General features: G+C 37.4%; 2 protein-coding genes across 2 annotated transcripts in view; one reads left to right on the top strand and one right to left on the bottom strand.

The window, feature by feature from the left end:
• The first annotated feature begins 1,288 nt into the window (after positions 1 to 1,288).
• The window catches only part of LOC143899728 (uncharacterized), a 28,035-nt gene continuing 14,323 nt past the window's right edge, over positions 1,289 to 15,000 (top strand). The window contains exons 1-3 of the mRNA XM_077410248.1: positions 1,289 to 1,489; positions 1,563 to 1,758; positions 8,333 to 8,420. Coding sequence (XP_077266374.1) covers positions 8,336 to 8,420 — 85 coding nt within the window. The 5' untranslated portion in view covers positions 1,289 to 1,489; positions 1,563 to 1,758; positions 8,333 to 8,335. The remainder of the gene's footprint in view (positions 1,490 to 1,562; positions 1,759 to 8,332; positions 8,421 to 15,000) is intronic.
• Positions 2,829 to 4,477, bottom strand: LOC143899729 (uncharacterized). The gene is made up of 2 exons (XM_077410250.1): positions 4,473 to 4,477; positions 2,829 to 3,594 (listed from the first exon to the last, which is right to left on the bottom strand). Exons 1-2 carry the CDS (start codon positions 4,475 to 4,477, stop codon positions 3,066 to 3,068), a joined length of 534 nt encoding a protein of 177 aa, XP_077266376.1. The 3' UTR covers positions 2,829 to 3,065.

The raw sequence follows: 15,000 nt of genomic DNA on the forward strand, positions 1-15,000 counted from the left end.
CTCGCATGCCGTCTTGTCTGTTCCCGGGCTGAGAGGACTCTGGTTCTCTCGGCCTCGGCGATCAGCGTCCTTACATCTATTTCACGAACTCGGTTCGTGCGACTTGACTTTGTCAACAATGACTCGCTTGTCGAGATAAACACGACCGCGTCAACGGTCCGCGCGTCGGCCGTTACCAACGTCTATGGAAAATCGCCTACACAAAATTACATTTTTTTCTGTTGAAATATTAACATAATATCAATGTTACCATTTAACACATGCATATCATGTTAAATTAACACAAAAATTTGAGTGGACTGTTTTGGACATGTGATTTATGTTATATTTAACACAAATTTTCCAACTGTATACGATTGTCTGTGTAGAGCTATATCTAAAATGTCGAGGGACGAAAACCTGATAACCTCGAGCCAGGATTTTTCTAACCAAGAAATTAGATAAGAAGTTAGAGAGACTCCAGTAGTATTAGGTGTTGTGCAAAATGTAGAGAAAATTAAAAGAGAATTATTAAAAGAGTGCAATCGTCGTGCGTACCTTGATGGTACATACTTTTCACCTGATTTAGACAAACCATCTCTCATTGGCACGATAGTTGGCATATGCCAATTATGTAAGAGAGAAAATAATAAATTTCATACCATCAACGGTTCACTGAAGATTCCCTCGAACTACGTGTCACACATTAAGTGTAAAAATTTTGCTTTATACTTTTACTTTTTTATACTACGAGATGAATTATACGTGCTTTGCACGCTTTACTTTATCCCAACACAGCAATTATAATTTAATCATAATAATAATTATAAACAAACAATTGTGAATTTTTATTTTATTTGTCCATATTCATATTTGTCTTTTATTCAGATAATTCTTGCTATAAGTAATTTTTAACGTTTCTAACTTGACGTTAGTTACGCAGAAAAACTTTGAAATATCTTTAATACGTCTTTAAATATTCGTATATTTTACAACTTCGTGAATTATAACGCAATAATGATATGCATAACCAATATGTTTTTTTTTAATTGAATATTGCCAGACGAATTAAAGATATACGATCACAGTAGTGGAAATTTTATGGGTGTTAACACAGTAAATTAATATTGTAAGCTTGGAAATTATAGTTTTTTGTTCCATTATCTTTGGTAAATTGTAACAAAAATTATTGATACTTTTTTAAAATACTGATTTATTAAATTTATTGATGCCGTATAAAAAATACCAATAAAAAGTGTTTATAATTGCAAGATTTAATTTTTGTAACAATTTTATACTTCCTTTTAGGAAGTTCACAAACACAAGCGTGACGAATATGAAGAATATGCTCAACAAAAAAAGATAAAAGTTATTCATGAAGCCGAGCAGTATAAGACGTACTGCCATTTTTCTCAGGCACAGTTTGAGGAAAACGTGATAAATTACATTCTAGAAAACATCGTTCTTTTCAGCACTGTGGACTCGAAATCATTTAGGAAAATATTTGATGGTAATTGATTTTTACAAATTATTATTTTGAGAATTAACTAATAAATAGAATTTATAGTTATAATTTTTTATAGATATGGAAATTAAAAAAAGTGGCAAACGTCTTACTCATCTATCTGCTCGAACTGTCGAACGTAGGATACACGAAACATTTAAAGAGAACATTTCTTCTATCAAAAAAATGATTAGTGAAGCTAAGCACGTTTGTACGACAGCAGATGTGTGGTCTTGTCAAAGTCGACGATTTTTAGGAATAACTGTGTTCATTGGGTAAGATAAATAACTTTAGTTCTTTATTACTTTTGCTGTTTTAAAAAAATTCTTTAAATTTATATATTATGTCATTTTATAATTTTTATTATGAGATTTTATAAATTTTTATTAATTGGTTTAAAGCAGGGTTGGCAAAAAACATGTTTTTTTTATTTTAAACAAAAAACATTGTTTTTTTGTTTAAAACAATGTTTTATGTTTTATTTGTGTTTTAAACTAAGGTATAAAAAAACATGTTTTAAACAAAAAACATGTTTTAACAAGCAAAAAAAAAACACTTGATAGCTTTGAGAGAGAGATCTTTGCAAGAAGATTTAAAATAAAATATGTACGGAGCATCCATAAGTAAAGTGTTTTTCATTGGCAGAACTAATGCGCACTCAGTGCACATTAAAGCCGTTGTACACTGATTTAATCTTTAATATTTAAAGTAAAAAGCAAATATTTTGATTGATAAAATACCCACACAGTACATATTTTACCAAATAGTATTTAATAATAAACGTTTATATTAAACATACACTTTACGTTGATTTGAGTACGACGGCTTTAATGTGCACTGAGTGCGCACCAGTTCTGCCAAAAAAAAACGCTATCTCAGGCAATTAAATTTGTCGCTAGCGAAGCATTAAACTGTAAATATATAAATAACGTTGCAAAAATTTAAAAAATTGAAAACGCTAACGGCGAAGGCTGTGAGAAATAAGGCGCGCCGTTAAGGGGAGATATACACCTAGAAGGCCGAAAAAAAGGTCATTTTTGCAAATTTTTTTAAGGAAAACTATTTGAAATTTCGGATTGGGAGTTTTTCTATCTAAAAGTATACACATTCAAGAATATGTCCAATTTTTTTTATTAAAAAAAATCAAAAATTGACGAGGTTGTGGTATAACCTTTGGAGCGCCGTAAAAAAAACCGGGTAAACGGTACCCACTGGCGTTTCTTCAAAAATCTTCTAAAACAAAAAAATTAAAAAGATTATTAAATTAGATACTATAATCTAGTACTTGTCATAGCCGATTTTGAAAATATCGATTTATGACAAAATAGCGGACGTTTGAACATAACATAGCGATTTTTCGACCAAAAATGAGTTATTATTTTGCCAATAAAACAAAAACTAAGCAAAGAAAAAAAAATCCTATGACAAGTACTAGATAATGATGTATAGAATAACCACAAAAAAATTCAAGGCGATCGGTTCATTGGTTTTCGAGAAATTTTGGGTACCGTTTTGAAAAACGTGGTTTTGAGAAAAACGCGTTTGAAAATTTGGGAATGAATAAATCATGAAATTTGTCATCTTACATGGAATTATCGATACCAGCTCCATAGTGTAGGTCTTCTGCAGTCAACGGAATGTTCATATTGGCTAAATTTTGTTGTCGGCGCCGTATTCGTCCTTCTTTCGTCTGTTCTTGCGCTTGCAGCTCGGCTTTCGCTATGCGAGTTTCGTCTTCTTGCGCAGCGTACAAGTGCGCGCCCGATCCGACCGATATTCCTAACACGTTCATGACTTCTAACAATGACGTGACACCATTGTTGAACGTGCATGTTGCAAGAAATGCAGCAATGTTAACAATTTTGGCCCCGCTGTGCATCGTTTTTGGAGCTATCTTCCAAATCAGTTGGTTGAAGCTCTCATTGCTTTTTTGTGTGTATCCGCCAACACAGCGTTCCAACAATTTGTCATTGCTGAGGTTTTCATAAATTGGTTTGATGGAATCTAACACCGTTTTTGGCAATGCTGAATAATCGTGACGGAAATTCTTCAGTTCTCCTTTAGCTTTCGCTTGTTGCGCTCTCGGAGACGGTTCACTCTTTCGGCTGTAACTTCGTTATTTATCGAGATATTGACTTGCAATTTTAACCAGATATTTTTGAGACCTCAAGCTTCAAGAAAATGCAAAAAAATCGATTTTTTTGACCATGCTAGGTGTATATCTCCCCTTAAGACCGGTCTACATAGGCCGCAGTTCCCAAAACGCAAGCGCAAGACACACGCACAGTCTACATGTCAATCTAACCTCTCTGTGTATAGAAGGATTAGGAATAATGAACGGAACAAATGGAGACAAAGACGGAGAGTTCACTTTTATAGGAGGGAGAGGTGAATCGGTAATAGATTATATAATTGGAAACCAAAAAATTTGGGGGAAAACTGAGGAAATAATGATTGGAGATGCTATTAATTCTGATCACCAGCCGTAATATTGAAGGTAAAAGGAACTGGTGAGAGAAGAGAAGGGGAGAAAAGAGTAAAAAGAATAATGAATTGGTCAAAAAAAGGAACGGAAAATTACAAGAAGAGAATGAAAAAGGCAAGAATAGAGAGTGCGAACATAGAAGAAATATTGGAGGGAATAAAGAACGCAGTAAAACAGGCTGCTGTTTGGAAAGAAATAAGAGAAGACCAGAGATCAAAGAAAAACAGCAGATGGTGGGATAGTAAATGTATAAGACTAAGGAGAGAAGCACGAGAAAAACTAGTTAAATGGAGAAAGGGAGAAGTAGATAAAAAGAAGTACATTCTAAAGAAAAAAAATATGAGGAGAAAATAAAAGAGAAGAAAAAGATAGAAAGAGAGAGAGTAATAAAAAAGGCGAGGAAGCAACTAGCGAGAAGAAAGTATGGAAATTTATAAACAGAGAAAGGAAGAGTAGAGAAAAGAGGTTTGCGAAGAAATAACGGAGGAGCAATGGAATAAACACTTCATGGAGCTATTAGAAGGAGTAACTGTAAAACCGCGTGAAAAAGACAGGAAGGGAGAGAAAAGAATGGCTAGCAAAAAGGAGCAGGAAGGAATAAGAAGAGAAAAAGTGGAAGAAGTAATTAAAGAAATGAAAGAAAAAAAAGCAGCAGGTACGGATGGATTGCTAAATGAGGTATGGATATATGGAGGAGAGAGATTGAAGGAAAAAATATGGGAGGTATGTGATACAGCGTGGAAGACAGGAGAAATAGCAGAAGACTGGAAAAAAGGTATAATAGTACCAATAGTAAAGAAAGGAGAAGAAAAAGAAGCACAAGATTACAGAGGGGTGACATTAATAAACACAAGCTACAAAATATACGCGGCAATTTTGGCGAAAAGATTGGAGAAAAAGGCGGAAGAAAAAAAAATATTACCAGAAACACAGGCAGGGTTCAGGAAAGGATGGGGTACAATGGAGAATATATACGCACTGAATTATGTAATTGGAAGGGCTGTTAGCAAAAAAAGAGGAAAACTAGTGGCAGCATTTATTGATCTGAAAGCAGCATTCGACACCGTGAACAGAGAAAAAATTTGGGAGGCATTGAAAAGAGAAGGGATTAGTGAACAGCTGAGAACTAGGATAGAAGATCTGTACGAAGAGACAAGAAGCGTGGTAAGAGTGAAAGGAGAAAAGGGATCATGTTTCTGCATGGTCAAAGGAGTCAGACAGGGATGCCCGCTGAGCGCTATGCTCTTCATACTACTGCTGGCAGATTTAGAGGAAACAATGAGGAGGGGGCAAGATGGAGACGTGGTAGTAAGGAGAATAAAATTTTGGACGTTAGCATACGCAAACGATATAGTAGCTATAGCAGAGGACGAAGAGGAGATGAAGAGGACGATGAAAAGACTGGAGAAGTATTTCGACAGAAAAAAGCTAAGAGTGAATGTAGGGAAAACAAAGGAATGAGATTTAGGAAGGAAGTAGGTAGAATGAAGAAAATGGAATAAAAATGGATGGGAGAAGAAATAGAGGAGGTAAAGGAATTCTGCTATCTAGGCTACATATTTCAAAAAAACGGAGGATAGGAGGCGCATATAAACAAAAGAGTAAGGAAAGCTGCCATAGCAATGAAATAAGTTTGGGGAATAGGAAAAGGTTATATAGAGGAAACTGGATAAAAAGAATTAAGTTATACGATTCATTGGTAGCAAGCATTGCTTTATATGAAGCAGAAGTGTGGGAATGGAAAGAGAGAAAGAAAATAGAAAGAATGGAGCACACCCGGATACATGATAAGGGAGGAAACCAAGAGGGACAGAATGAGAGTAAGTGCTGGTAAAAGGGCGATGAAATACAAGGAAAAACTGGAAAGAGGAGAGGAAAATGAGATTGCAAAACAATGCTGGAAAGAAATAAAAGGGAATGTCAGGAAAAAAAAGGCAAACTGGGAAGAAGAGAGAAGAAGCTTTTATGAAAAAAGAGGATACGCAACTGAGGAGATAGAAAGGAAAAGGGAAAATGGCTGAGGCAGTATAGAGGAGATAACAAGAAGAGACAAAGACATTCAGAGTCAAGAGAGAGATGAAAGAGTAAGAGAGTCTAGATATAACAGGTGGTACAGGGAGATAGCAGAAATCGGAAGACCAGAATACCTAGAAAAAAAAGGGAAAGAAAAGTTCATGATCAGAATAGCGAGATTTAGGCTAGGTAATGAGATGAGAGGTGGAAGATATTGGGAACCAATAGAGAAAAGAAGCTGTAGAATATGAGGTGCAAAACCAGAGACATGGGAGCGTGTGTTAGAGCGGTGCACAAGAGAAAAGGAGGAGGAGAAGCCAGAAGGAATTGGCGAGAAGATCATAAGGATACTGAATAGTAAAGGAGAGGGAGATAAATGGATGGCAAAGCTGGAGAGAAGAAGGAGGCAGGCTAATACTGCGGCAAGTTAGTCAGAAAGATTAGAGAATAATACAGATGATTTTTGTTGAGGAGGATAAGCGGAAAGTATTGGATTCAAAGAGAAAAGAAGAAAGCGGATTGAGGGTGAAAATGGACGAGGACAAGTCGGTGGAAATGAGGGTAAGAGAAAGTGAAAAGAAAGAAAGGAGAAAAGTGAGGAAAGAAGAGGAAAGCGGGAGGCCAAAGAGGATCATGGAAGAAGAAAGAGCGAAAAGGATGGAGGAAAATCTCCTTATGGATACGGACGAGGACGAAGCAGATAGGAAGAAAAAAATAGGAGAAATTTAGGATGGAAAAGAGAGATAAAAGGAGATAAAGAGAGAAGCATTAAGAGAGAAGAAGGGGAGAAGGAAGTAAGATTGTAAGAATGTAAGAATAATCTTTAATGCAGTTATTTGCAGAGTGAACGTAGAATAAGAAAGAAGGAAGGCATCAAACAAGAGGAGAAAGAAAGCCGGAAAAAAAGGGAAGAACAACGACAGAAAAGAGAAAGTCAGAGGGGTGCGGAATTAAAGGAAGCTAAAAGAGATGACCAGAACGGTGCCGGATGGAAGACGAAGGGAAGGGAAATGAGATGTGCAATGAGGTCGCTCAATGACCTGGTCAGGGAAAAAAGAAATAAGAAAAAGAAAAATTAAATTATAGATATAAAATGTATACGAATAATGATTGAATGTATAATGTATATGATTTTATTTGTATAACAGAATTTGTAAAGGTTTTTGGGAACGTTTTTACTGAAAAAAAAAAAACGCCTTTTCAACCCCAGAAGGGAGGTGAAATAAAGATTAATTGATTGATATATATCTTTATATTTATATGCTACACAAATAATATAGATAAAAAACTAAATAAAGATTTAGTTTTTGTTTTTTTTGCAATTTTTTCTAAATAATTACATGTTTTTAATTGCAGTGTTTTAAACAGTTTTAAACAGTAGTTTAAAACTGTTTAAAACAAAAATGTTTAAAACAGTGTCCACTGTTTTAAATCAGTTTTAATCAGACAGTTTTAAACAAATTGTTTAAAACATGCCAACTCTGTTTATTTTTGAAAAATTAGTTATAATTCTCGATTTATTATTAAATTTTCTAAAAATTAAAAAATAATGTTACACATTAATAATTTTTGTAGAAATAATCTTTTTTGGAAATTATTTACAAATTGTTAGGTAAATAAAAATAAGTTGAAAAAATTTTTCAATTTTTTTGGCACTTAATATTGTATTTTGGCTTATTAATGATTGCTTTGACATTAAAAAATAAATAATGAAAATTTTTTTTGCCGATTACTGCCTATAATAGAGTATTCTTTGCTTTAACAAAAAGACTTCAATTTATCAACAATTTACTGTTTTAAATGTTGTGTTTTGGTAAAGCAGCGACTTTTTCGCGAAATAAAGTATTCTTTGCTTATGTACACGCCTTCGCGTAGCGTGTACAAAAAAGAATTAAAATTTGATTAGAAATGTTTCTTCAGTTTTCCGAAATGTTTTTATCGGTCAACTTTGTTTCACGAGAGACTCCTGCGCGAAGAGGATTCGGAATATTCGGATAACAGGGTGATGAACGCAGTACTTTGCATAAAATATCACTCTTTATTACCGTTGATTTCGTAATAACAACGTACTTTTAATACTCGACTTTAAAAATGTTAAATATGGCGCTTAAATATGAACAATATAGAGAGTGGTCGAATTGCTCCCTACAACGACTGCTGCGCCAGCTTTATGCACGAACGTGCGCGACATTCTTTTCTTCAGGAGACATCTGAGTACACGGATCGCGCGTCAGAACAGACATTGCTGCCGAAAGATTCTAGTTTGTGTGTGAATGTGATACGAAATAAAATACGAAAGTGTTTAGAAAGAAGGTGTTGTTGCTTTCTTCAGTATAATTAATAATTAATAGGTTATGGAGACCCAGCAAACTTCCACGGCGCAGGACGTGGCTGCAGGAGTTGAGGCCATGGAAATATCGAAAGCCGGTAAAAAGGCGGGTAAGTGGAAAATTGTCTTGAAAGTGTTATCCGCGAGTGAACGGTCGAAAGAAATGTGTTAATTCGGGAGTGCGTGTTTAACAAATTTTAGAAAGAAGAGCGAACGTAAAATATTTCACGCGAAAGCTTCTAGTTTGCACGCGACAGTTTTCCCTAAAAACAACACCGAGAGTTTTTCGAAAGTGTAAAATCAGCGGTAATCGAAAGATTGAAATCGGAAGTGAAACGCGGTTAAATTGTTGCAACAGTGAACGAAAGAAACGTTAAAAGTGATTGCACGAAATATAAAATCACGGTAAAAGAAAACGAAATATCGAAAGCATAGAGATTGAAAATGGCGTCGGAAGAATAAAATCATGCGTTGGAAAGAAAGAAAATCAAAAAAACTTTTTGGGAAAACAAACGCCGGCCGGGACAGGCTTGAGCGGGCGCGCTCGAGGTACTAGGCCGCGCGCGCGTGCGCGCGCGCGCGCGCGCGAGAGAGAGAGAGAGAGAGAGAGAGAGAGAGAGAGAGAGAGAGACAGAACGAAAACAAACGCACGAGGCAGAGCCGTAGCCTGCAGCCGCATACATATATATATGTATATCAAGAGACACGGTAGTGTCTCGCGCCAAGTACACGCGGAGCGAGACCGACCGTGACTCTTTTACGCGACGCGACGGGTTGCGAGTATACGAGATGTTGAGATCTCGATAACGAGTGAACGGATCAAGTTCTAAGTAGGCTTGATCGATAGCTTGGGGTCCAATTAGGGGGGGGGGGTTTCTCTTATAATATTCCGCTACGTGCCCTACGAGCGGAGATATTGCGACGCAAAGTCCAAATGTGAAAATTTTTTATTTTTATTAAGATACTTCCTCTTAACGCCGATATATGATGACGTCATAATCAGAAACGTCACTTTCACTTTTTCGACGCTGGCGGCGCAGGTATCGCCAGTTTCGATATCGCGCGCGTATTTCGAAATTTGGTCGATAGACTTATCGGTCAGGAGGAAGATTTCTATTTAGGTAAATTAGGTATATATATAAATAATATATATTGAGTCAACGGAAAAGAAGATTCTCTACGCTTGGCACAAAGTGCCGCTAGGGAATTTTTAAGTCGATTCTTATGAATCAAGCTTGAATTCGATGCCTAGGTATCCCAGGTTGCCGATGACAAAGTGCAGATAGTGCGCTTCATAGTTTTCGGTGTCCAGGTGTAATAATACGTTGAATTCGATGTCTATATATATGTACGCGAAACATCGATCAGGTCGATGCGAGGAGCCGAGCGCCGCAAGTGTGCGAAGGAAGAGGAACTCGTGAACGCGTGTATGTGTATGTGTGCGGTTGGTAGTGGACGCGGCCGCATGGCAATAATGCTACACACGAATATGGACGCATATGCGTGTGCACATGTATATGTATATGTACATGTGTATATATATGGATGAGAAAGAGCGTACGTATGCGCGCATGCGTATGTACGTACATGTATACATACTTATTTAATAAATTTGAATTCAAATAAACAACGAAAAATTGAAAGTTTAATTTTGAACGGAAAACTAAATTGGAAATAATTTTTAAATAATTAAATCGTATAGATTTAATTCCAGGGAGGGAAGGGTATTATTGTTCCAACGATAACTGTGTTTCAAGTCCGACAAACAATCGGCGCGCAGTTTATTAAGTTGGAATATATGTATATACGTATATACAATGTAATTCGTTACTTCTGTAACTATTAATTCTCTAGTTGCGCACCACGTACCGCGCGTGACTCGTATCGCCGTCTTTTAATTAATTTGTTCTAAATTGGAAAGTTATATTTGAACGGAAAAAAATTGAAAGTTTGTAATTGAACAAAAATTTGAAAAATTAGTTTGAACGGAAAGTTAAAATTGAAAGATTAATATTCGAACGGAAAATGCAAATTGAAAGACAAATTAAATAAAAAGCAAATTGAAATAAATTCAACCAAACTAATATACACCTTGCTCATTTTAGATCGATCAACCTTGATCCTCTTCATGAAAATTCAGGAAGAGATTCTGGGATTCAAAGAGTATTTTGCAAATGAGAAGGTGACGGTGCACCTGGTGACAACACCAAGATTTGCTTTACCACTGAGAGTGGTTTTAAAAAAGATATCGGTACTATTATTGTTTTTTATATTTTTAAATAATTTAAAGCATGTATATATATATACTCGCTAATACTTAATTAACTTGTGTTCGGTTAAGAGGGTAATTAGTTATATGAGTCTGGAAAGAAAACGTGTAACTTGGACGTGGTGGACGGCCCAAGAAAAGAGGAGCGGAGAAAGTGGTGCGAGAGGAGAGAGAAGGGAGAGAGAGAGGCCGGAGGAGGCGGATTGGATGGAGAGGGCATAGAGGAAGATGAGGAAATGAAGGAGACGGGAAAATCGAAGCAGGAGGAGAGAAACGGAGGATGAAAAGGGCTGAGTGATATGGAGGTTAGGAGAGAGGCTGATAGAGCGAGAGGGGGGAGACGAGCGGGAGCAGCAGCACTGACGCGAGATCACGCGGCGCTCGCGCAGGCGCGCCGGTGGTGATGAGCGCGGAGCGAAATGGTGTGCTGACGGAAGAGAGGTTGGCAAAGGGAGCGGTGAGGATAAAGGACGCGGTAGGAGGAGGAAAGTAGATGCGGCGGCACGGGACATCAACGGGCGAGAGGTTGTATGGGGAAAGCGGAGAGGCTAGAGGGCGTAGCAAGAGGAAGAAAGTTGAGACAGCGGCTCTGGATAGTAGCTGAAAAGGGTTGGTACGACTGAGAGGAGAGGCAGGGAACCGAGAAAAGTTGGACGCACTGGCAGAAGTTTGAAAGGAGGCAGAAGTGTAAAGGAGGAAAGTATACAGAAGGTGAACGGAAAAGGTTTAAGGGAAATGCGAAGAAGAAAAAACCGTGGAGGAGCGGACTGAGAACTGTAAGTAGAGGAGGAACAAAAGGGGCGAGGAAGAGAAGGGCGGGATTGAAGGAACGGAGGTAGCAACCCAGGTTACACGACGAGGGAGCTGAGCGAGTTGGTAGCAGGGAGTATCGATCGGGCGATCGATTGACCTGTCGAGACAGAGGGTTTGGCAATGGTGGCGCGGCAGGTGCAGAACAGAGCAGGGAGTCGGCTCGACAGATCGATAGATCGAACGACTGAAGGGGCCGGACAGATAGATAGGTGATGGAAGGAGAAGGAAAGAAGGCGACGTAGAAGTGGAACGAGGAAGGGGAGGAAGTGACGAGCGTGCGTGAGCTGGACTTTGGTTGGCAAAAGAAGGAAGGGGAGTGGGAAGAGTGAAGATGGACGAGGATAAAGCGGTGGAGGCGAGGGTATGGATACGGACGAGGACAAGGGCCATAGGAAAAAAAAAGAGTAAGAGGGAGGTAAGATGAAAAGGAGAAAGGGTCTGGGAAAGGAAAAGGGAGGGAGGGAGAGAGGTTTTGATAGTGGAGATGGAGAATAAAAGGGAGAGGGCAAAGTTGCTGGGAAGATTTGGAGAAGTTAGGCAGAGGTGGGGGATTGGGTGGACGAGGACCTTTCGATGGAAGAGAGGAGGGCAAGGTGGAGGATGCTGGAGAAGGCGAAAGAAGAGAGGGACAAGGGAAGAAGAACGAGGGGGGAAAACAGGAGACTGTGGGTGGATGGAAGGGAGATAGAATGGAAGGAGGAGGAGGGAAAATGGGAGGAGGTATAAATAAGAGGGGATAACGTTGATGGCTAGGCGCGGGAATGAGGAGGAGAAAGGGAGGGTGCTAGAGGAAAAAAGGAAAGCGAGAAATAGTCTAAGGGTAAAGATAGCTGAGGACAGATAGGTGGAGGCGAGGATAAGAGAGAGAGAGGGAAGGGAAGTTAGAATAGGAGAGAGAGTGGAGAAGAGGAGGAGAGCAGGAGTGAGAGGAGGTAGGAGGTGGAGGAGAGCACGAGAGAGACGGAGGAGAAACTCCACAGGAGCGGAGAAAAGGATCAACAGACCCAGGGCAGGAGACAGACAGGAAGGAAGAGCTGGGACGGGAAGAGGTGGAGGGAGACGAACGAAGATGTGAAGGAAGAGGAGAGGGCTAAGGGAAGGGAAAAAGATTTATTGTGAGGTCGCACTAAGAGGTTATATGTAAAGGGTTGGGAACGTCCCTTCAAAACGCCTTGCAACCCTGAGGGGAGTCCATAAATATATCTATCTAGTTATATGAGTCTGAAAAAGTATTGTGGTTATCTTGTGTTCGGATGCCACAGTACTGACTCGGTTTTTCAATTGAATTGTGTTCGGTCAAGAGAATAAAATAACAGCTGTCATAAAAACAATATTTTGACCCAATGATACTAAATATGTATCTTCTGGTGTGTCTAATTTTACAAAAATATGCTTATAAAATTGTACAATAAATTGCAGAAAAATCCGAGGCCTCAGAAATGGAGCTAAAACTGCTGGAAAAAGAGCTGAGCAAACTAAATGCAGCAGGAGAAAAATTGTATCTTCCCTACTGCATATCGAAAGAAAATCAGGAGGAAGAAAATACCGAAAGATTGAAAGATGTATTTTTAAAAGATCAAGAATTTGCAGGAATCGAAAGTTCAAATGAAATCGCGTTATCTAAATCTGTACAAAATTACCTTTTTTAAAAAAAAGGTAAAAAAAGGCGCCAAGTACACGCATAGTAGTGTATATGTTGTTACCTCAAAAAAAAAAAAAAACAGTGGTACTATTATACCTCAAAAAAATCTAAGTAACAAGTGGTAGACGTAATCTTTGTATTTCGAAAAATCTTGAAAAAACCTAAGCAGTAGTATCTTTACCTCAAAAAAACCGAAGTAACAAGTGGTAGACGTAATCTTTGTATGTATCTCGAAAAATCTCGAAAAAACCTAAGCAGTAGTATCTTTACCTCGAAAAAACCGAAGTAACAAGTGGTAGACGTAATATTTGTATTTCGAAAAATCTCGAAAAAAAAACTAAACAGTAGTATTTTTATTTCCAAATATGTTGTTACCTTGAAAAAAAAAACAGTGGTAGACGTGGTAGTATTATACCTCAAAAAAATCTAAGTAACAAGTAGTAGACGTAATCTTTGTATCTTGAAAAATCTCGGAAAAACCTGAACAGTAGTATTTTTATTTCCAAAAAATTATTACTCAAGTGATACACATCACAAAATTACGTTACCTTATCAAAAATGAGTCGCGCTTCAAGTGATCTATTATTTTATTACAATTACAAAAAAGAAATGATATTTCTTTTTAAATTACAGCGCCAATTACAGAGAACATACACTGAGAAAAAAAATGTGTCAATCCCAAGAAATATTTAGTCCGATACGTTTAGCTAAACATTTTAGTTAGTTAACTAAACATTAGTTGAATTAATTAATTCTTGATTACTTTTACTTAACTAACTAAAATGTTTAGTTGAACGTATCGAACTAAATATTTCTTGGAATTAACAATTTTTTTTCTTAGTGTATTTTTTGAGATACAAAGATTACCTCTACCACTTGTTACTTAGGTTTCTTTAAGGTACAATATTAGCACTGCTTTTCTTCGATTAGAATAAAAGATTGAATCATGAAAAATTACACAGAGGTAACAGTACAAAATACAAATATTTTATTAAAATATTTAAACCCAACAAGGAAATACAAGGTATTCAAATACAAAGTTTATATATGTATTTTAAAAGATTTAATCGCATCGCAAAGAATTACAAAGGTAACAGTACAAAATACAAATATTTTATTAAAATATTTAAACCCAACAAGGAAATACATGGTATTTAAATACAAAGTTTATATATTTATTTTAAAAGATTTAAGGGGACTAGGCAAAGTTAAAATTTTGAAAAACGCGCGTTTCGGTTTTTTGCATATTCCGATACTGTGATTCTTTAGAAATATCTTCCCGTTTGTTTTTTTGAAAAATTCGCAAACGTGAGGTCAGGAGAGCGTAAAACGTAATGTGGCGCGCGGCCGGCCGAACGCAGATATTTATGCGGTTGGTCCCGACCAAACGGTCTGAGCATTATTCTACGTTCTAACGTTCTCTATGCAATATGTAGACGTAAGTTTTACGTTGTAACGACGCATTAAAGACGACCTAATAATAAAGTCGAAACGTTTCTGTTTCTAATACGTGTATATCGTGCGGTTGACACAAAGAATAATAAACACGCACATCTAGCTCGGCTTACATGCTCTATTCTGTTTATTATTTTGTTTTTACGTTTTACCTCGTTTAAAGTTTATACATAATCGACTCCCAGAGAGGTTGTGCTAATGTATTGAAAGTTTGTCGTATTACAATTGCTTTCGTACAAAAATGTCTTTGTCAGAGAGCGGAAAAAAGAACGCGGCGCCGTATGTCCGTCCAGGGCGACCGCGTAAAAAACGCTTCCAAGGCAATCAGATAGTGAATAAAACGTACGAGAACGTGGACGATAATCCGGGGCCCGTCACTACGTCGAAGAGGAACGTTTTGAACCGCGTGAGTACGACCGTTCTAACATAAATATTGTACCGAAACTTTGACGGCGCGTTTCTCGAAACTACATTTTTTGATGATTTTACCACGATATCTTGAGAACCGATA

Source organism: Temnothorax americanus, unplaced genomic scaffold (assembly GCF_048541705.1).
Source record: "Temnothorax americanus isolate GAGA-0224 unplaced genomic scaffold, ASM4854170v1 Scaffold281, whole genome shotgun sequence".
Taxonomy (NCBI): Eukaryota; Metazoa; Arthropoda; class Insecta; order Hymenoptera; family Formicidae; genus Temnothorax; species Temnothorax americanus.